At 43.0% G+C, this 23,861-nt stretch overlaps 1 protein-coding gene across 2 annotated transcripts in view; it reads right to left on the bottom strand.

Moving 5' to 3' along the window:
* Window positions 1–10,508: 10,508 nt before the first annotated feature.
* Window positions 10,509–23,861, bottom strand: part of CUL3 (cullin 3) — an 85,572-nt gene continuing 72,219 nt past the window's right edge. Inside the window, exons 8-16 of one of the 2 annotated variants that reach the window (XM_056564888.1) lie at window positions 23,657–23,833; window positions 22,469–22,639; window positions 21,505–21,612; window positions 21,276–21,400; window positions 18,014–18,110; window positions 17,777–17,908; window positions 14,547–14,733; window positions 12,676–12,821; window positions 10,509–12,173 (exon numbers count right to left, since the gene is read on the bottom strand). In XM_056564888.1, coding sequence (XP_056420863.1) covers window positions 12,042–12,173; window positions 12,676–12,821; window positions 14,547–14,733; window positions 17,777–17,908; window positions 18,014–18,110; window positions 21,276–21,400; window positions 21,505–21,612; window positions 22,469–22,639; window positions 23,657–23,833 — 1,275 coding nt within the window. In that variant the 3' untranslated portion in view covers window positions 10,509–12,041. Of the gene's footprint in view, window positions 12,174–12,675; window positions 12,822–14,546; window positions 14,734–17,776; window positions 17,912–18,013; window positions 18,111–21,275; window positions 21,401–21,504; window positions 21,613–22,468; window positions 22,640–23,656; window positions 23,834–23,861 lie in introns of both variants that reach the window. The other variant, XM_056564887.1, reaches the window with a different exon arrangement.

Raw genomic sequence — 23,861 nt, 5'->3', positions numbered from 1 at the left:
CCAGAACAGCAAAAAAAAACACATGCCATACCATTTTGGAAACAAGACCCCTTGAGGAACGTAACAAGGAATTAAGTGAGCCTTAATAACCCACATGTGTTTCACGACTTTTGCATATGTAAAAAAAATAAAATAAAAAATTCACTAAAATGTGTGTTTCCCCCCAAATTTCACATTTTTTCAAGGGTTAATAGCAGAAAATACCCACCAAAATTTGTAACCCCATCTCTTCTGAGTATGGAGGTACCCCATAAATTGACCTGAAGTGCACTACGAGCGAACTACAATGCTCAGAAGAGAAGGAGTCATATTTGGCTTTTTGAGAGCAAATTTTGCTTGGGGGGCATGTCACATTTAGGAAGCCCCTATGGTGCCAGGACAGCAAAATAACCCCCACATGGCATTCCATTTTGGAAACTAGACCCCTTGAGGAACGTAACAAGGGGTACAGTGAGCATTTACCCCCACTGGTGTCTGTCAGATCTTTGGAACAGTGGTCTGTACAACATTTTTAATTTGCACAGCCCACTGTTCCAAAGATCTGTCTTACACCAGTGGGGTGTAAATTCTCACTGCACCCCTCATTACATTCCGTGAGGGGTGTAGTTTCCGAAATGGGGTCACATGTGAGGTTTTTTTTTTTTTGCATTTGTCAAAACCGCTGTAACAATCAGCCACCCCTGTGCAAATCACCTCAAATGTACATGGCGCACTCTCCCTTCTGGGCCTTGTTGTGCACCCCCAGAGCACTTTGCGCCCACATATGGGGTATCTCCGTAGTCGGGAGAAATTGCATTACAAATTTTGGAGGGCTTTTTCCCTTTTACCTCTTGTCAAAATGAAAAGTATAGGGCAACACCAGCATGTTAGTGTAAACAATTTATTTTTTTACACTAACATGCTGGTGTAGACCCCAACTTCACATTTTCATAAGGGGTGAAAGGAGAAAAAGCCCCCCAAAATTTGTTAGGCAATTTCTCCCGAGTACGGCGATACCCCATATGTGACCCTAAACTGTTGCCTTGAAATACGACAGGGCTCCAAAGTGAGAGCGCAATGCGCATTTGAGGCCTAAATTAGGGATTTGCATAGGGGTGGACATAGGGGTATTCTACGCCAGTGATTCCCAAACAGGATGCCTCCAGCTGTTGCAAAACTGCCAGCATGCTTGGACAGTCAACGGCTGTCCAGCAATACTGGGAGTTGTTGTTTTGCAACAGCTGGAGGCTCCATTTTGAAAACAGTGGCGTACCAGACGTTTTTCATTTTTATTGGGGAGGGGAGGGGGGCTGTGTAGGGGTATGTGTATATGTAGTGTTTTTTACTTTTTATTTTATTTTGTGTTAGTGTAGTGTTTTTAGGGTACAGTCACATGGGCGGGGGGTTACAGCGAGTTTCCCGCTGCGAGTTTGAGCTGCCGTGCAAGATTTGCTGCATCGCAAACTTGCAGCCTGATACTCACTGTAAGCCCCTGCCCATGTGAATGTACCCTGTACATTCACAGGGGGGGACCTCCAGTTGTTGCAAAACTACAACTCCCAGCATGCACAGTATCAGTGCATGCTGGTAGTTATAGTTTTGCAACAGCTGGAGGCACACGGGTTGGCAAACACTGAGTTAGGAAACAGACAATGTTTCCCAACCAGTGTGCCTCCAGCTGTTGCAAAACCACAACTCACAAGCATTCACTGGCATGCTGGGAGTAGTAGTTCGGCAACATCTTTAGAGCCAGATGTTGCTGAACTACAATTCCCAGCATGCTTGGAGTTGTAGTTTTGCAACATCTGGAGGACTTCAGTTTGCAGACCACTAATACAGTGGTTCCCAATCTGTGCCCTTCCAGATGTTGCAAAACTACAACTCCCAGTATGCCAAAACTGTCCAGGCATGCTGGGAGTTGTAGTTCTGCAACATCTGAAGGGCCAGATGTTACAGAACTACAACTCCCAGCATGCCTGGACAGTAAGGGCATGCTGAGGATGTGTAGTTTTGCAACATCTGGAAGGGCACAGTGGTCTCCAAACTGTGGACCTCCAGATGTTGCAAAACTGCAACTCCCAGCATGCCCAGACGCCAAGGGCTGTCTGGGCATGCTGGGAGTTGTAGTTTACAGGGTCCCATTACAGCAATGCATGTCGCTTTATGGCGACGTGCATTGCTGTAAAGGGCCCGACCGCGGCTGAAGATCTACTCACCTGTTGCCGCCGCCGTCTTCATTGCCGGGATCCGGGTCTTCAGGGACGAGGTAAGTACCGGGGCCGGGCCCCAGCACTCCCCCGTCCCCCGCCGCGTCCTCCGGTCTTCCTCCCGTCCTCTCCGGACTTTCAGGGGCCGGGCGGGAGGAAGTAACCGCCCCCCCTCCTGCGATTAGTCGGTTATCTAACTGAAGAATCGCAGGGTATAGGAGGAGGTGGCCGGTTTGCCACCTCGCTCCTATACGTTAGCATGGTCCTGGCTGTCTGTGACAGCCGGGATCATGCGAAATTACCGGGCGGTCGGGTCCCAGAGACCCGATCAGCCCGGTATCGCCTCAGATCGCAAGGGCGATTTCCCTTGCGATTTGCGGCGATCGCCGACATGGGGGGCCTACATGGCCCCCCTCGGCGTTTGCCCTGGATTCCTGCTGAAGGATTTCAGCAGGCATCCAGTTCCGATCTCTGCCCGGCGCGCGGCAGAGACCGGAAAACGCCAGGGCGTATGGATACGCCCTGGGTCCTTAAGGCCCAGGGTGTGAGGGCGTATCCATACGCCCTGGGTCCTTAAGAGGTAAAGAGGTTAAAAGCAAGAGAATGGGAAAGTGTCTGCTAATTACACAAGGAACACTATATTAAAAGTTTTATTTGGTGACAGGTAATCTTTAAGTTTTGTCCACATCTACTTAAAGGGGTACTCTGGTGGAAAACTTTTTTCTTTTTAAATCAACTAGTGCCGGAAAGTTAAATAGATTTGTAAATTACTTCTATTAAAAAATCTTAATTCTTCCAGTACTTATTAGCTGCTGAATACTACAGAGGAAATTCTTCTATTTTTGGAACACAGAGCTCTCTGCTGACACCTCTGTCCATTTTAAGAACTGTCCAGAGTAGCAGAAAACCCCCATAGAAAACATATGCTGCTCTAGACAGTTCGAAAAATGGACAGAGATGTCAGCAGAGAGCACAGTGGTCATGATGTCAGTAGAGAGCTCTGTGTTCCAAAAATAAAAGAATTTCCTCTGTAGTATTCAGCAGCTAATAAGTACTGGAAGGATTAAGATTTTTTAATAGAAGTAATTTACAAACCGGTTTACTTTCTGGCACCAGTTGATTAAAAAAAAAAAAAAAAGTTTTCCACCAGAGTACCCCTTTAAAGGTCAAGCCCATGTATCACAGTGCAAAGATGGCAGATTTTATGCAGATTTTACACCAGAAATCATAATCAAGTTACTCGTGTTTAACAAAAGTCAAATAGCACATCCCCGCCATTACATCAAAGTTGGATCAGCCTGTAGTATGGTTTTCCACTTTGATTTTGAGTGTGCCTCCATATCCAGACCTCCATGGGTTAACTTTAATTTCCATTGATAATTTTTGTGTGATTTTGTTGTCAGCACATTCAACTATGTAAAGACAAAAGTATTTCATGCGATTAGTTCATTCATTCAGATCTAGGATGTGTTATCTTATTGTTCTCTTTATTTTTTGAGCAGTGTATTTTTCTGCCCAGTGCAGTTTTTTCTGCTTGTGAGCATTGGTTAGTGGTGGCCGAATAGAAGTTTTATGCACAGTTGCAAGACTCTACACCTTGATGTCCATGGGACTCCAGAGGCACCAGCAGATTCAAATATCTGTTTGCTGCTATGTTATGGTATTTTAGCAGCTGCTCTCTTGACCCAATGCATGGATCTGGCTGAAATCTTCTTCCATTTGCCTTTATCGGCCTGAATCAGCCACAAATATCTTTTAAAGTGTGATGATCACGCTCAAGTTTTCTTGAAATATTTTTCTTAAAAATGTTTTTCTTTCCCATATTGCATGAAACTGGTGCTCTGCTTAATAATGTGGAACAGCCACCTTTAGTAGTGTTTCCTTAAATTGGGCTCCCCTGGCATCTAATTATCACAGGTGTCAGAAATAGTTTTCAGTGATCAAAAGAGCCCTGAGACACAATGCCGTCCATGAGTTAAACTGAAAAACAACATTTTTAATCTTTGTGACACGTAAATAGAATTTGCATAATAATTTAGGACGGGTGTATGTGCTTCCATAACATATGACAAATGTTTTATTCTTTGGTGCATTAAAAGTAATGAGACTTTAACAGTGTGATGCAAGCTCAGCCTTGTTTCCATCAGCGATGGTTGGAGGAGTGAGAAATTGACAGATTCCTTCAATGTGTGATATACAATTATACTGAATGTGCACTCAAACATTTTTCCACTGAATTCAGTAAGAGTTACCATTTTTTTTTTTAAAAGGTCTCAAAAACATGACAAAATAATGTGTGCCCATGGCCCTAAACTGCGGGAATTTTTTTTTTTTATTATGGGTTGCTCTACTACATTTTAAGAATGTACCTTGAGGGCCAGAGACATTTAGCTGTATTATAGCTGTAATTGTGCTTAAACAGTACCTCTGTATCTTCCCGATTTCATACTTTCATATTTTCTGTAAGTTTTCATACCTACCTGATAGAAACAGTGGGAAGCTCGATCAGATACTACATATGGAATCCCTATAAGCAACACATATGCCCGTCAACAAAGCTTTGTATAGTGGCATGTAGCATTACAGGCACTGCCGCTAGGGCCTTAGGACAGGCATAGGCAACTTTTGGCACTGCAGATGTTTTGGACTACATCTCCCATTATGGCCTTACAGTCAAAATGCTGCCAAAGCATCATGGGAGATGTAGTCCAAAATACCTGCAGAGTTAAAGGTTGCTTATACCCGACTTAGGATATGTCTATACAGAATGTGGAATCTGCATCACATTGTTTTCCTTGCTTAAAAATTTAAATTGCAGAAAAAGAGGGACATGACGCATAATCTTTGCCAATTCCACATTAAGCAGTCTCATACTCATCTGCATTTAGGATGACCTGAAACTAAAACACTGAGTTTACAACAATAAAGGAGCACTCCAGAATACAAAAATTGTCCCCCATACTGCCGGCAGTAAAAAAATAAAGATGTAGATACCTTTCTCCGTTCCCCCGGGGGCCTCCGGTAACTGGCTCCGGTCTCCGCCGCAATCCTCTTCCTGGTTGCCGGTGGTCAGAGAATCATACTGCGCTCAGCCAATCACCAGCCGCAGGGAAGTCCGACTCGGCCGGCGATCGGCTGAGCGGCAGTGTGAGAACGCTTCAGGACACAAAATTCTTCACTACACCGGCACCTGAAAACGTCACACTGCCTTTGACCGTGCGGTTTAATTAGAGGTATTATTTTTATCATTCGGACATTTCCACACGTGGCAATACCACATGTTTATTTACACTTTTTTTATTGCACTGGGGGGAGAGGGGGGTGGCCTCAGAAAGGTAACCGGGACATCCTTGTGTCCCGAAAAAATCTTTCAGGACACAGGGATGTCCTGCTGAATGTGAGGGGGGGGGGGGGGAGGGGGAATTACAGTCTTTATCTGCGTATAACACGCACTGGCATATAACACACACCCTTATTTTCACCGGAAAATTTGAGGGGAAAAAAATTAATGTAAAATAAATGACTATAGCTCTGAACTATATGCCTCATCATCCCCCAACTTTGCCCCCCCCCCCTCCCCCTTTTATCAGCCCCTGTGCCATATTTAACCTCTCCCGCCTCCTTTCCTGTGTTTTCCTCTGCTCATCATTCTCCCCCCCTGCTCATCATTCCGTCCCCCATCCCCCCTCTGCCTCATCATCCTCCCCCACTCATAATTCTCCCCTGCTCATTGCTCCCCCCTCCTCCTGCTTTTTTCTATTTTTCCTATTTCCTTACCTGGCCGCGCTCGGCAGGCTCAGGTGATGTGTCGGGTCATGTGGGCTGTGACGAGTTACGTCTCCTGCGGCTCCTCTGCACAGCATCAGGGGCGTCACTTATTTCCTACAAGGCACAGTTTTCTTCATTACACCCCAGCACTGCAGGAAATGACGAGTGACGTCCCTGACACTGTGCAGAGGAGCCGCAGGAGACGTAACTCGTCACAGCCCACAAGACCCGACGCATCACCTGAGCCTGCCGAGCACGGCCAGGTAAGAAAATATAAAATATAGAAAACAGGAGGAGTCCGGGCCCACAGGAGCCGCCGCTGGTCACGGTTTTAAAGTGGCCGCAGCCAGGCTATCGGGGGGGCCCCGATCCGCAACTCAGCAACCCGTAGGGATGTCCCCCCCCCCTCCAAAAAAAGGTAAATTTTTCCGCCCCACCCCCGCCTGCGGACCTGTCCGCCCCTAAGCGGCCGCTTGGTCCACCTGGTGGTTCCGCCGGGCCTGGTTTCCACCAGCTGACGTGATTGATACAAAACATGCTCTAGCAGAGCAGAGCCCCGTATGGGAGATCGCAGGGGAGCTGCGGTAAGGGGATACAATTCTTAGCACTGGACATCTTTAATAACAGAAATCCAATAGTATCCCACAGCAGATTTTAAAAAATGTAAAAATAAATAAACATAAAAACCAGTGTGACCATAGCCCTAACGTGAGTCTGGCGTAGCAAGAAGTCCGGTTTATGGCCAGGAATCCACCCTCTTCATCAGGTGATATGCCCCTCAAAATGAGTCGCCTGTATAATCATGATACATTTGAAGTTTGAAAGTATACATTTTCCTTCGGGTGGATTCCTGACCATAGACCTGACTTCTTCCTACGACAGAATGGACTTGCCCGCACTCTGCCCTGGGTCAGCCAATTGCACCCCTTAGAAACACTACTAGCAATCCCAGGATGCTCATCTTTAATCTCTATGTGCAAGTAAGTGTGTTGCACTGGAAGCCTAACACCTAAAGGTGAGTGCATAATACACCTCCTCTTCATATCACTGTGAGGTATGATACAGTTGTTCAAACTGGCCATACAGAACCAATACCACAAAGCTCTTTCCTGAGAACATTCTTTCCTGAAAGTGGTAGAAAAATCTTTCCTGAATGAAAGACCTTTCATCTGGCTATTGGCCAAATTTTTTTTACATTTGCTTCCTTACAGACAAGAATAGACTGTCATCACTAAAATGATCACTCATTGGATGAAATCTGGTCGATATCTTCTGTCAACCACAATCTAGTGGGTATTGGCTTCTTTTAGGCTATGTTCCTATTCTGTTGTTTAAGACTCATTTTGAGCGTCAAACAAGAAAAAAAAAAAAAACTAGCCAAAAGTTCCTGCAATTCTGTCCATCTTTTTCACTTGATTCTTGTATTTTTTTCTTTTTCATCTTCACTGTTTTTGATGTCTTTTTTTGTTATTTATATATCTACAGCAAATGCTTTAATGTAATGTGGAAACAAAACTTTTTTGGGCCATGTACATCCTATAATATGGGGGGGGGGAAGAGAGTGTAAAAAAATAATAAAAAAGCCACTTAATTTTACAGAATTGGAATTATCAGCTTTTTTCCTCCATTAAGTTTAAAGGGGTACTCTAAAGGATAGGGGATAAGATGTCTGATTGCGGGTGTCCCGCCACTGGGGACCCCCGCGATCTCCGGGCGGCAGCTGCGGCGTCCGGAACACGATAGCTAGGAGCTTCCGCGTTCATGATGTCACACCATGCCCACCCATTCATGTCTATGGGAGGGGGCGTTACTGCGAGTATGTAGCCGTCCTATAGACATGAATGGAGGGGGCGTGGTGGCTGTAGTTGCCAGTCATCCGGCACAGAGCGGGGTTCCAGATGACTGGGGTGCTGCACCGGAGATCTCAGCGGCAGGACTCCCACGACCGCACATCCTTTGGATAGGCGGATAAGATATTTTTCGGCTGTGTGAACATCACAGCCTCAGTTTGTTAACTCCTGACAACTGAAAATACTTCACATCTGTAAACGTCATAAATGCACAGAGATATAGGCACATCCGGATCTGAGCGCATTGCATGTTTTTTCCATCAGATACTGGTTTGATTATAGTAGGTATATAACTTGGTGGTTTTAGAAAATAAGAGCCACCCCTCTCACCCACTCCAGATTTATTTAGAAGTATATACCTCTCAATAAGCTTGACACACCTGAGGCTGCCAGTGAAGGCAGACTCAAATAGACACCAACTTCCAAGCTAGTGCAGATTTTACAGTTTACGACTGCTAGCAGTGCAAACTGTAGTAAATTTGTAACAATGGAAGACCACGCCCCCATTTATGCCATGCTGCCCCCCCTGCATGCTCACTTGGCGTGCATGGCACGGACCATTCGAAAAGTGAAAACATTTTGTGCAAACTCATTGGAGTCATATTCAAAACTATTCACACCAAAAATTCTATTTCACGCCAAAATTCTGCCGCAAAAAGTTTTCCGTCAGATATTCAAAGTTTTACATGAGAATGATCCAAGGTTTACACTAGTCACACCAGTTTTTGCAAAAGTGGGTGTGGTTATGTAAACTACATGTTTTACACGATGCATTCAAAGGGATGAGTCCAATTTACATACATTTCACACCAGCTCTTTGCTAGTGTAGAAATTACAGAAAGGTGTGTGTGTGTGTGTGTGTATATATATATATATATATTTTTTTTTTTTATAAAAAATGTATATTTTTTTTTTTTTCATGGTCACTGCACCTGCACTCACATGTAATCCCTGGACATGTTTTATTTATATAGTTATCGCTTGTATGAGCACTAGAAATCATGGAAAATTGTGAGATGGTTCCACCAAAATTTTCTGACATTCAAAGTTTGGCACCAAAATCAGCAATTTCGGCACAAAAAAAAAAATTATTCAAGTTTGCAGCAAAATATAAATAATTTGGTGCCAAAATTAGCAATTTTGGCATGGAAAAAAACCGTGGAACCAAAATAAACTCACATATTTTCAAAGCAGCACAAGAAACCTTTGAAAATGTGAGAACAAAAAAAGTGTGATTAATATTGGTGTAACAGAAATTACAGGAGTTTTTGAATATCTCCCCCTCTGTATGCACACAAAAATTGCAACTTTTGTTGGGTCTGCACATTTTGCACCCGTGATAAACCTTCTAGCACACTGGATGAACGCCACATTGCCAATTACTACCGTATTTTTCGCCGTATAAGACAATTCTTCTTCCCCAAAACTGGGGGGGAAAAAGTCGGTGCGTCTTATACGGCGAATACACCCCTATCACGGCGATCCCTGTGGCCATCAACAGCCGGGACCCGCGGCTAATACAGGACATCACCGATCGCGGTGATGCGCTGTATTAACCCTTCAGACGCGGTGATCAAAGCTGACCGCCGCGTCTGAAGGGAGAGTGACACTAACCCGGCTGTTCAGGACCGCCGCGATCCCAAACAGCCCGACTGAATAGCCGGGTTAGTGCTTACAGGACACCGGGAGGGACCTTACCTGCCTCCTCGGTGTCTTCTCCGTTCAGGGATCCCCTGTATGGCCGGCGCTCTCCTTCCTCGTCATCACGTCGTCGCGTGCGTGCGTAACGACGTGATGGCGACGACGGAGAGCAAGGATACCCGGCCGGCAGCATCATTCCGGAGCGACGGGGCCACGGCCAGCGATGGAGTGACATCCAGGGCAGCGGTGACGGGTCCGGAGCGGCGGGGACACGTGAGTATTACCTCCTATGCAGTGGTCTTCAATCTGCAGACCTCCATCCGTTGGCTGTCCGGGCATGCTGGGAGTTGTAGTTTTGCAACATCTGGAGATCCACAGATTGAAGACCACTATTGGGTTCAAAATCTTTATTTTTTTAGATTTTGCCCCTAAAAATTGGGTGCGTCTTATACGCCGGTGCGTCCTATAGGGCGAAAAATACGGTACTTAGTGTCTAATAACATACAGTTTGGCAATTAGTATTTCTTCATAAATACATATGTAGAAAATTATGCATCCAAATTGTGCTTAAAACCAAGACCTTTTTCAAAGCCAAACATAAATAAAGGAGAATTATTGCTTCACACACAAATATAATGCACTTGTTAATTTTTGACACACTTTCTGCTTAGGGCCAAACTATTTTTAGTCAATATGACTTATTTTATTGTGGACCCTCATTACAAACTCCATGACAGAATATACATGCAAGTCAAAAGAAAAATACTACTCTGAATATCATTTGAAAATCTCCAGTGCTGTTGCTGATCATATGACAAGAGTGATAAAATGCACTGCTATAAAATAAAGTTCCATTTCATCTATTTTGGTTCAGAGGCTCAGTTTCATTATTGAAGCATAAATTAAACAATATACATAAAATATTACAAAACAAACCCTTTCGTTCACCTACTATAAAATTATAGTCCACTAAACTAGGAAAATCCTAGACCAGCTTGGGTGTCTTTTCATTTATTTTCTTACTTTTAGCTTTCAAGTCATACAAAATTATAGAAACTGCAAGTCGAGAATGTTACACCTTTTTATTCCCCTGGAAATTTGCATTTCAGTGTAAACATGGAAGAGTAAAAACCCTGTTTATTGCAAATTTGCAGGCTCTTATTACCATAAACGTATAGCATAAAATGGTCTTTTAAAAGAATATAGTAAACAAATAAAATGTTATTTACAACTGCAAACACTGGAATATTTTCTTTTGTCTGTGGTTAATGTTTGTGGATAAGAATAGAACAAGACTTGCCAAGATTCAGTAAATTAATGTTTGATGGACAACGTTCACATGTTTATGCGGAACAGAAAATCCTGGAGGGGAAAAATATTTCACATTGAGTACGAACATGGTGCAGATTCATATCCATATCTAAAATAAACATAATGCTCTGGACAATGTATATCAACTTGCAAAGTCAACAATGGCACTCGGCGCTCAACATGCATATTGGTACATAAAGAACCATGACTAAGGAGATTTGCCCCATATATGCTGTTGAAAGAGGAGACAAGAAGCAGTGTGTAACGGGTGAGTGATAAAATAATTGGGGGGGGGGGGGGGGGGAGGCATCACTTTAGGAAAATACATTGGTTATATACACTAGATGCATAGCAGGTTCTACAGGGGTTCCACTCTTTAGCAATAAGCCGTTGTCGGCTTGTCATAAAGCATATTCTGTCAGAAGTTCACGGGTCGTTGCAAAATCGGTGTTTTGAGCACTTGCTTGAATAAATAGGGTTAAATATACACCAGAAAATCCTCCTGCCAAAAAGCCCCCCAGAATATATTACTCTACAGTTGCCTCTCCAGCGTTGTGACAAGTGGGTAGCCTGATTCCTCCACCAGTACCAAAGAAGCATAGAGTCAAAATAGAACTTCTCTTCCTTGGGTGCTGATGGTCCAGAGTGCAAAAGAAGAAGAAGGGCAAAATGTACATAAAGGTAGACTAAGACTTTATCTTAAAGACATTCACATGTGTTAAGTCAAAATTTATGTGCAAGAATCAAAAACAAACAGCAGCCCAACACCCAACCTGGCATCGTTCCTGTGTTCAATACTACAAAAAATTTCATTTATTCCCATAACCTGAATTGCAACTCAGCATTCCCATTTATATACCTTTAAAAGAAAAGCATTCGATTCAGCAGATGAACATAAACACCACCACTAACATTTGGGGGCAGGGAGTAAGTTCCCCAACATTTTATTAACTTGACTTGTATTTTCTAAATTAGTTTTTTTTTTTTTTTTTCATTTATTCATTTTTTTTCCTTTTTCGATATTTCCTGTTCTTTCCATACAGTATCGAGAAAGAGAAATCTGGGTGTTCACAATTCCACAAAGGAACTGTATAAAGGATATCTACAAAGGCCCCCCAAGGGAATCTGACGTCGTAAAATCTTGTAGGCTTGTCGTGCATGTTCTAGAACACGTACTGTAATTTAATAGATGGCGCTCATAACCGTGTAATGATTTAAAAGAACTTCCCAGTCCATGCGAAGGGGTATGAAGTCCAAGAGTAAATCAATTAGCAGGACGCATTTTCTATGCTACGTAGGTGTATACTTTGCGATCCTCAGGTGTTCGAGCTAGATATTCACGTTCAATAAGTCCTTCAATACGTTTTTTAATAACAACTGGACTTGGAAGGAACCGGGCCTTCAATTGCTGTGTTACCTGGAAGGGGAACGAGAAAAGGAAACATTAAATGTTTTGTATATTATGTGCAGAAAAAGTGACAAGAACGCGTAACATTAAAGAAAATGACTAAGAATTTATCTTCTCTACCAGAGCAGCACAGTTTACTTTTTATCAAATGGTGAAATGGAGTTGCATATATAGCAAATGACAGAAAATAAAACCTAACTATGTTGTAAAATAATTACACAGCCTGTACACAGTGAACATATGCTAAAATAAAACTATAATGTATCCCTTTATACTGATTTATTTCCAACTGAAAAGTTTCCAGACAAGAGGGTCATACCAGGACAACACTTCTGCACCAGGCATGCAAGCCATTACTGTGCAGGTCAATGCACTTCATTTCCAACACATCCTCAAGCAACTTCATTCTGGAACATGTGATCAAATTTCTTAGAAACTGAACGTTAAACCTAGTATCGGACAAAGTATTTATGTAAATAACATTCTGTACTGTATAAAAACTGAACAATACCTCTGCTACTAATACATTGTGCTGCATTTTCTTTCTAGATTTCATAATCCGAACTATAGCAGCTTCTATCTCATGTTTTCTGTCGTCATCGACTTTCTGTCGAGTCTCTTTTCTTTCAGGGTCAGATTCCCCTTGTTTGGCCGCCACTGCAAAACAGCAAAGTACATATTTATGCCAATTTAATAGCTTAGAATGAAGAAGAGTAAAAAGAATCACAATGTAAGTCAAAGTTATGTCACCAATTTCACATGTGTCTTTTCACAGAACATTTTTGGGGCGACCTGTGGGGTATACATCATTTTTTTTGGGACTTTAGCGATACAAAAAAGTGACGGAAATACCTTTTTTTTTTTTTATTTCGTAGGGTACCATTAAAAAATAAATAAAAAAAAGATACAGTAGTGAAGGAAAAAAAATTGTATCTAACGAAATGTATCTTTTTTATAACAAAATGTTTATAAATTTTTTAAACAGGGATGAATTTATGTGAGCGGGTAAAGCACTAAAAATGTAGCCGACAATAATAAAAATGTAGAGTGTGTGTATGTTTTTCACTTTTTTCTTTACTTTTTCTTTTTTAGGTAGTAGTACTACTTCCAGCATGGAACACACTGTTCCATGATGGGAGTAGTAGTACCTGTACTAATAGATCGACTGTTACGATCCTCCTGTCTAATTTATAGATGCGGCCAGCCACTCTTCTATGATCCCCTGCACTGCGGTATATATACACCTATTCATATTTCCCACAGAGAGCTGTGATTTACCAGATCGTTCCAGCCAATCACAACTCTCTGTGGGAAATAGGAATATGTGTATATATACGTCAGTGCAGGGGACCATAGAAGAGCGGCCACATCTATACATTATACAGGAGGATCACAGCGGGTGTCAGGAGTGACATCCGCTGTGATCTTTCCTTAACTACAGGTACTAAAACTCCCAACATGGAGCACACTCTGCTCAATGCTGGGAGCTGTAGTACCTGCATTAATAGATCGCAACAGGTGTCAGAAGTTACACTCACTGTGATCTGTCTATTGATGCAGATACTACAGCTCCCAGCATGGAGAAGAGTGTGCTCCATGTTGGGAGTAGTAGTACTTGCAGTTAAGAACAGATCACAGCGGGTATCACTACCGCCAAGATGCAATTACCACACAAATGAGAAAACCCAAGAAAAAACGGCAGAAAAAATGCCAGACGCAGAAAATTGCACTGGTGTTTTATCAGGCGTTTTTTTCAACCCATAAAACGCAGGACAAAAAAAAAGTAGAAACTTAACGTAAACAGGTCAGTTCCCCATATTTAAAGGGTTACTCCGCTTCTAGACATGTTATCTCCTATCCTTTGGATAGGGGCTAAGATGTCTGATCGCGGGGTCCCGCCGCCCAGCGGCTGGACCCCCTCGATCAGACATCTTATCCCTTATCCAAAGAATAGTGGATAAGATGTCTATGGGCGGAGTAACCCTTTAAACTCTGTTTGCATTCCAAATACATGCCAAAGCACTGATGTATTTTGACATGTAAATATCTAACACTAACTTCTCTCTTTTTTTTTTTTTTTGAGAATTAAAACAATTTTTTAAAGCAGTTTTAAGTTCCCAAAGAGGCCAAAAACAATGTGTGCCTAACCTAGAAGGCTAGTATCAATTACAACCCATAATCAGGAGTGACCAGAATTTCTCAGGGAGATATACACTATAAAAAGTAAATGATACAACCCAGTGATGTAAATTATCTCACCCTTTTTCTCACAGAAAATTAGAAAGATCTGTAAAATGCAAAGCTAGAAATAACATGGAATAAAGGAACACCTGCCCCCTGTATTGCACGCTTTACCATCAGTTCATATATTGCTGGACCCACCTGTTTGGATTTTAACTCTATGAAGTTTGGAAGTGAACTGATCATTAACAGTGAACATGTGCCCGCTCTCTATTTCTTTAGATTTGGGCTCTTTTGTGAGGACTCGTTGGGTTGGCTTTCCACAGGCCAGTGACTGAAGTGCCCGCACAAGCTCCCGCTCTGGGATGTCTGTCTCTTGTTGAATTTCCTAAATAAATAAAATAATGTTAGTAAAATGTGTCTCTCCTATAAACAAACTCTGATAGAAAAAAAAACTACAAACAGATCACAAGAAACTAAAAATACTGAGCTAAAACAATCTGAACAGGAATTGGATCGCTAATCTAAACATTTATTTTTTTATATTATATAGAAAACAACAGGATGCTGATGAATCTGCCTGTCGTCCCTCACTGAACCCAAACTGTAATAAAAACTGCACTGAGCTAAATGGTTACGGTAAGCCGTGGTGATGGTGATCTGGCAGGACAGACTATAGTTATATTAACAGCCCTAGGACTTTTAGAGATACTTTTATGCCTGGAAACAGAGGTATTCACAAAAAGATGCAAATCCAGTTGCAATACTTGCATCTGTGTCATAACGGTGTCTTCAATGCCCGATATTTATAACCTTTACTGGTCGGAATATTAGCCATTACCACTTCCTATTCTATATCACGTATTGGTCCTGCATCATCTCATTGTTCTCTACTTATCACTGAGAATTTTTCTAACTATTTTTCCCCGCAATATTTTATGCAACTTAGAAATCATTGCGATATTCCCTTTCATAACAATCTCATAAGAGAATCCTCTACAATTAAATTCTTTAAATAGTATTCTGCACGTTTCAGGTAGGTCGCAATTGTAAATATTGATACCCCATCCTTGGGGATAGCACATTCTTCTGTATTTTGTTGAAAGCTTTTAAATATTTTATTTTTTACAAGTTGTCCAAAATATCTTATTGCAGAATTAGAACAAGCCATATACTTTACCAATTTATAAAGTATTGGGGGTAAGATGTCTAAGCGCCGGAGTACCACTTTAAAACAGAGATGTTTTGATAAATTTTCTTCAAAAATGGGAAGTATATTTGACTTAAAGGAGTACTCCGGGATATGAAAACGTATCCCATATAAAGATAGGGGATATCAGTGATGGCCGTAAAAGTTGGCACCTCTGAAATTTTTCTAGAAATGAAGTATTTCTCACAGAAAAGGATTGCAGTAACAAGTTTTGCTATACACATGTTAATTCCCTTTGTGTGTTTTGGAACTAAACCAAAAAAGGGAGGGAAAAAAGCAAATTGGACATAATGTCACATCAAACTCCAAAAATGGGCTGGACAGAATTATTGACACCATTAACTTAATATTTGGTTGCACACCGTTTGGAAGAAATAACTGAAATCAGTCGCTTCCTATAACCATCAATAAGCTTCTTACACCTCTCAGCCGGGATGTTGGACAACTCTTCCTTTGCAAACTGCTCCAGGTCTTTCTCTTTGGAAGGGCGCCATTTTAAGATCTCTCCACAGGTGTTCAATGGGATTTAGATCTGGACTCATTGCTGCCACTTCAGAACTCTCCAGCATTTTGTTGCCATCCATTTCTGGGGGCTTTTTGACATATGTTTGGTGTCATTGTCCTGCTGGAAGACCCAAGATCTCGGACGCAAACCCAGCTTTCTGACACTGGGCTGTACAGTGTGACCCAAAATCCGTTGGTAATTTGTTACTTTCCCCAGGTGAGTTTAAAGGAGCATTTCATGCTTGAAACAATCTTATTTTTGCACAATTTTGAAAGGGTGCCAATAATTTTTTCCAGACCATTTTTGGAGTTTGGTGTGATATGTGCAATTTGCTTTTTTTCCTCCCTTTTCTTTTTGTTTAGTTCCTATACACACAAAGGGAATAAACATGTGTGTAGCAAAACATGTGTTACTGCAATCCTATTCTGTGAGAAATACTTCATTTTCTAGAAAAATTTCAGGGGTACAAACTAGAGATGAGCGAACTTACAGTAAATTCGATTTGTCACGAACTTCTCGGCTCGGCAGTTGATGACTTTTCCTGCATAAATTAGTTCAGCTTTCAGGTGCTCCCGTGGGCTGGAAAAGGTGGATACAGTCCTAGGAGACTCTTTCCTAGGACTGTATCCACCTTTTCCAGCCCACCGGAGCACCGGAAAGCTGAACTAATTTATGCAGGAAAAGTCATCAACTGCCGAGCTGAGAAGTTCGTGACGAATCGAATTTACTGTAAGTTCGCTCATCTCTAGTACAAACCTTTACGGCCATGACTACGTTTCAGATCGCCGGGGGTCCAAATGTTGGGGGCTCCCGCGATCTCCCATATGGGGCCCCGGCAGTCCACAGCAAGGGGGCGTGTCTAAGCCCAGAATGACATTGTCGGCACGCCCCCTCAATACATCTCTATGGGAGAGCTGGAGAACTGCATTCGGCAAAGAGCTGGGGGCCCCCGTACGGGAGATTGTGGGGGCCCCAGCGGTCTGAACCCTGGAGTACTCCTTTAATATATAGATTTAGTTCTGGGGCCCTCCAGATGTTGCAAAACTACAACTCCCAGCATGCCCAGACAGCCAAAGGCTGTCTAGGCATGCTGGGAGTTGTAGTTTTCAGACTCCTAGAAGCAGCAGTGAAGATCTTCACTGCTGCTTCTGAGGACCACATACTTACCTGCCGGTCCCGTCGCTGCTCGTCCACGTGGCCGGTCCCACACTGCTCCTCGGTCCCGCCGCTGGTTCGGGTAAGGCCGCCGGTCCCCGCGTGTTCCCCCACAGCCATCGTCCCCAATTCTACCCGACTTCCAGGGACGGGCAGTGCGGGGGATCTGAACTTTCACCCCAGGTCACTGTGATTGGTCCACAGGGACCAATCACAGTGATCACTGACCAGGACCATCAATGGATGGTCCTGGGGGTGAAGCAGAAGTTGTCCCCTGCTGGAAACAGCGGGACTTCTGCCAGTTAACCCGTGCGATGCTGCGCATCGCCGGGTTAACTGAATGTCATTTATAAACGTCGGGATGCGCGAACGCACTGCACAACCCGGCGTTTATATATGACATTCTGCGGGAAGGGGTTAAAGCCAATATTTTTTAAACATGAAAAACCCTAGTGACGACGTCTTGTATAGCCACCATGTAGAGAAGAACAAATTTCTCCTTCCTTTATGTTGTCTTATTCTACATCAGTATCACATGAAAGATTATTTTTAATAGCTCACCTCAAAAGTATACTTTTCCCTGTTGTTGAAGAGCATGAGTATAGTCATTTGGAAGGTGGAGACTTGCAGTATGTGTTTTCTTGTGTTCGAACCAGTTACCTGTGCTCCTCCAACACCGACCTCTGAGCCGTCCTCCTAGGACAATATCAAGTGCACACACTAAAAAAACAGAACTTATTTTCTTTATGTTTGGCACGTTTCTATTAACTCATTGTGCAAAGAAGCAGCTTACTTTACCTTTTTTACAGGCCCATAGAATGTGGCATTGAGATCCGCTGAGCCCATGTGATGCTGCAACGTGAGCTGTCGTCCACTGTGCTTGGCAAGGTAAAACCTTCAGAGGGAATGGCAGCATAAAATATATATTTAAATCCATGCAATAAAAAGGATTTGAAAAATAATAAAATAAGATGTACAAATATGAATGTGTATTTGTCAAGAGCCACTACAATGGATTGCTAGGTATGTGTAAACCCTTAGTTATATTCTTTTGATTCAATACCAGTTCTACGTTCCAACACATCTTCAGTGTGGCCTTTTGTGAGGCAGTATTTCCACAAGCATACCCGGACAGCGTAGCTTCAGCTAAGTGTTTGCTGACATCAGTCAGCAAAGTTACTCACACACTCAGTAGCTTACTCATTAAAGGGGAACTCCACTGGAAAACATTTTTTTTTTTATCAACTGGTGCCAGAAAGTTAAACAGATTAGTTAAAGGAGTAGTCCAGTAGTGAACAAGTGGTGAACAACTTATCCCCTATCCTAAGGATAGGGGATAAGTTGCAGATCGTGGGTGGTCCGACCGCTGGGGCCCCCGCGATCTCCTGTACGGGGCCCCGACAGCCCGCGAGAAGGGGGCGGGTCGCCCCACGCACGAAGTGGCGGCCAACACGCCCCCTCAATACAACTCTATGGCAGAGCCGGAGCGCTGCCTTCGGCAATCTCCGGCTCTGCCATAGCGATGTATTGAGGGGGCATGTCTGCCACTGCTTCATGCGGGGGTCGACACCCGATATCTGGCCGGAGAGCCTGGCCCCCCTACAGAGAGATCGCAGGGGGCCCCAGCGGTCGGACCCCCTGCGATCTCAAACTTATCCCCTATCCTTAGGATAGGGGATAAGTTTTTCACCACTGGACTACCCCTTTAATTACTTCTATTAAAAAAATCCCAATCCTTCCAGTACTTACCAGCTGCTGTATAATACACAGGAAGTTCTTTTTATGAATTTCCTTTCTGTCTGACCACAGTGCTCTCTGCTGACACTGCTGTCCATGTCAGAAACTGTCCAGCAGGAGCAAATCCCCATAGCAAACCTCTTTTGCCCTGGACAGTTCCTGACATGGACAGAGGTGCCAGCAGAGAGCTCTGTGGTCAGCCAAAGGAAATTCACAAAGAAAAGACTTTTGTGTATTATACTGCAGCTGATAAGTACGGGAAGGATTGGGATTTTTTTAATAGAAGTAATTTGCATATCTGGCAACCGTTGATTTAAAAGAAAATGTTTTCCAGGGGGGTACCCCTTTAACGTCTTTTTATTTGAAAACTGAAATAAAAAGAAGACGTTAATGAGAAAGCTACTGAATGTGTGAGTAACTTGGCTGACTGATGTCTCCTAGCCGAAGCCCTGCTGTCCAGGTATGCTTGTTGAAATGTTGCAGTAAAGAAGTTGTGCAGCAGACCTGAATACCTGTAGACAGTTGCAGTACTGAAAGTTGAGAGTAGTTGTATCGTAACTGTGTCTAAGGACTGTGTGTTATTCCTTTTGTGAGGCAGAAAATGCCCCTTAGGCTACGCCTTCACAAAGGCTTTTTTTCTTGAGTTTTTTTTTTTTTTTTTTTTTAACTGCCACTGCCGTACAGCGGTCCCTCAAGTTACAATATTAATTGGTTCTGTGATGACCATTGTATGTTGAGACCACAACTCTATGTTAACCTGGTAATTGGTTTTAAAGCCACCAAAATGTCATCCAAAAATAGGAAAAAGTGAGAATTAAAGAAAAATAAGTAGATAACTAATATAGATAAAGCAAGTCCTTACATATAAAAGTAAGAAAGATCTGCTGGGAGCTGTAAATCACTGTCTATGTCAGTGTTTACCAAGCAGGGAGCCTCCAGCTGTTGCAAAACTACAACTCTAAGCATGCTGTCCGGGCATGCCAAAGGCTGTCCGGGCATGCTGGGAGTTGTAGTTTTGCAACCGCTGGGGGCACCCTGCTGGGGAAACATTGGTCTATGTAGAGGACAGGAGCTTATTCAGGGTCCTGTACAGAACACGCAATGTCCTTAAAAAAGTAACATGGAGCCTCCCTCACCTGGTGTCCAAAGGAGCAGGTAACTCTAGTACAGGTAAAGAGTACAGAACATGTAATACCTCCTTGTACTGTAAGGGGCATGCACTTCAGTAATACAGGGGTTTTACCAGTAAATTGCCCATTCTGATTGGTCAGTTCTTCCAGCCATTGACACGTTTCAAAGATCTGGACTGTCCGTAACATTGTATGTTGAGTCTGGTTTCAAGTTACAATGGTCCAGAAAAGACCATTGTATGTTGAAACTATTGTATGTTGAGGCCATTGTAAGTTGAGGGATCACTGCATTTGAGTCAAAGTCAGAAGTGGACAGTAGGACAAAGATGTGTAAGTGCTTTCTCTAAATTTCCTATTCCTTTTAATACATTTCTGGCTTTGACTCAAAAACTGCAGTGGAAGATATCTCCCCCCCCCCCCCCCCCCCAAAAAAAGAAAAAAAAGCACAGGATAAAACCTATGTGGAAACCTAGCCTTATTGGGGGTGTTCCCATATACTACGCCAAATCAGCCTTTTTTAGTGGCCAATCACAAGAGAAAACTCCTGCAAATACCGCACCGACATACACAAAACGTTTGCCTATACTAGAGATGAGCGAACTTACAGTAAATTCGATTCGTCACGAACTTCTCGGCTCGGCAGTTAATGACTTTTCCTGCATAAATTAGTTCAGCTTTCAGGTGCTCCCGTGGGCTGGAAAAGCTGGATACATTCCTAGGAGACTCTTTCCTAGGACTGTATCCACCTTTTCCAGCCCACCGGAGCACCTGAAGGCTGAACTAATTTACGCAGGATAAGTCATCAACTGCCGAGCCGAGAAGTTTGTGACGAATCGAATTTACTGTAAGTTCGCTCATCTCTAGCCTATACAGTGCAGACTTTATTGTTGCAGGAAGTTGGTGGTTATTGAATGGCATTATACCTCCTTTCAGGTGCAATGCAATCGTTTGCTTAGGATGTCTATGTATACAGTTGTATACAAAACCGTATACTGGAACTGAATAGCAAAATCATGATGTGAACGCACCATAACACTTCTCACAATGAAATTAATCAGAACACAGCTTTCAGACCGCTCAGGTAACATAAAAGATGCCCTTCAATAAATGGCTACGGGTAATAGACCGTTTTTCTGTCAGCCATATCTGCCGTTACAATACATAGAGACAGAGATTCATTCTGTTAAACATACCTCCTAAATATTTCAAAAGCATGCCTAGGAGCTGGTGGGATGTTGCATTTTGGTGTAGCAGATTGTGTGGGCCAGTATCCAGTGGTAAGTACTCTGACTGTAAGATCTACACCCCCTAAGGAAACCTAAAATATAAAATCAGAATACAATGAAGTGATCTACAGTTTGACTGTAGAAATAAATGTAATATTGTAATGTAAATATGGATAAATAAAGATATTTTTCATACCCCTGTGGTCTGTAAATGTTGCCGGAATTCATCCATAGTGGTGTTTGAGATACTCATGTCTCTAAACATGCCTTCCAACTTTGATGTAAATTGGCAACCACACTCCGTCTAGAGGAAAAGAGCGATTATATGATGCATCCTGAACATGTTGACCAATGACCTTTCCATTTAAAGGGGTACTCCGGTGAAATTATTATTATTATTATTTTTATTTTTTTTAAATCAACTGGTGACAGAAAGTTAAACAGATTTGGAAATTACTTTTATAAAAAAATATTAATCCTTCCAGTACTTAGCTGCTGTATACTACAGAGGAAGTTCTTTTCTTTTTGAATTTCCTTTCTGTCTGACCACAGTGCTCTCTGCTGACACCTCTGTTCATGTCAGGAACTGTCCAGAGCAGGAGAGGTTTGCTATGGGGAATTGTTCCTGCTTCTGGACAGTTTCTGACATGGACAGAGGTGTCAGCAGAGAGCACAGTGGTCAGACAGAAAAGAAATTAAAAAAAAAATGAACTTCCTCTAGAGCATACAGCAGCTGATAAGTAGGATTAAGATTTTTAAATCTAAGTAATATACAAATCTGTTTAACATTCTGGCACCAGTTGATTAAAAAATAATAATAATGTTTTCCACCGAAGTACCCCTGTAAACTTATGACAAGCAGGTAGACAAGAGATCCAGATGTAACAGAATGGGCTGTTCTTCTGTATAAGTTAACCCCAGAGTTCCTGAATTACAGCAAGGAATTGTCTTCCAAGAGAACAGTTAAACCCAATAAACACTAGGTAATGTCACTGCATATTTCAATGATTTTTTCTCTACAGCATCTATTCTTGGCCTCCAATACTTCAATCTCACGGATGCTTTGACAAGTACACTAATCATCACAGACCTCAATTTCCTGAAATGTAAAGCAGCCTTTCTCCTAACCTCAGGGATCTACTACATGATGTTCTTCTCACCTTCAGCTTGGATATCATGTTCTTTTCAGAGTCATCCGACACACTCTTGTTGGTAAGAAGTCTTCGGGCCAAATGTTGCTTGTAATAACGCTCAAATACATCTTTTTCTTGCATAAATCTAAAGAGGACCATTGCCTTGTCCAGTATGGATTCTACCTCCTGTTCCGTCAGCTTTTAAAGAAACAAAGAATATGCCAAAATTTAGGTATTTAAAAGTATGGTACAAGTCCCTAACCTGACCGCTATGATGTAACCTAACATCCCCTTAAAGGGGTACTCCGCCCCTAGACATCTTATCCCCTATCCAAAGGATAGGGGATAATATGTCAGATCGCCGGGGTCCCGCTGCTGGGGACCCCGGGGATCGCTCCTGCAGCACCCCGCTATCATTACTGCGCAGAGCGAGATCGCTCTGCACGTAATGACGGGCAATACAGGGGCCGGAGCAGCGTGAAGTCATGGCTCCGCCCCTCGTGACGTCACGGCCCGCCCCCGTCAATACAAGTCTATGGGAGGGGCGTGGCGGTCGTCACACCCCCTGCCATAGACTTGCATTAAGGGGACGGGCCGTGACGTCATGAGGGGCGGAGCCATGACTTCACGCTGCTCCGGCCCCTGTATCGCGCGTCATTACTCACAGAGCGAACTCGCTCTGTGCAGCAATGATGGCGGGGTGCCGCAGCGGCGATCCCCGGGGTCCCCAGCAGCAGGACCGCGGCGATCTAACATCTTATCCCCTATCCTGATGCCAGGGGCGGAGTACCCCTTTAATATGGCGCTTGTCCCCCTCGGTGACGTATGGAGGAGATGGAAACCAAAAAGATGCCACCAACATAAGGGTAACAATGACCAATTCCTGCTGGATATCCTAAGGCATTGTTCTCAAACTGTTGCCCTCCAGATGTGGCAAAACTTCAACTCCCAGCATGCCCGGACAGCCAACGGCTGTCCGGGCATGCTGGGAGTTGAAGTTTTGCCACATCTGGAGGGCCAACAGTTTGAGACCACTGTCCTAAGGGGACTATGCAGTCTATATTGACGATCAGGGATGTTTGTCACCTTTGCCTTTCCTCTGTATCCCACAATATCTCCTCCGGTGCCACCCGCACAATATAATTACATTCATTGTCTATCCATCAATCTTTATGTAAGGACATGAAACAATATCAGCTTATCCACTGAACTTACGCCTTTGACTCCTTTTTTCAGCTTGTCATCGATAAATAAGGAAAGGTATTCGGGGGACCTGGAGTTCAGATTAAGAAAATACTCAAAGTCACCAGCAATGGTTTGCTTGAAAAGACGGTCATTACTAAAAGATTCCTGAAGGAACCGATCAAATCTGCTCTTGAGGTCAAGAAGACCCTGTAGAAAGTAAAATGAAAGAAGAAAA

The sequence above is a fragment of the Hyla sarda genome, chromosome 3 (assembly GCF_029499605.1).
Source record: "Hyla sarda isolate aHylSar1 chromosome 3, aHylSar1.hap1, whole genome shotgun sequence".
In the NCBI taxonomy this organism is placed as follows: Eukaryota; Metazoa; Chordata; class Amphibia; order Anura; family Hylidae; genus Hyla; species Hyla sarda.
This window is presented reverse-complemented; position numbering and strand designations above follow the sequence as displayed.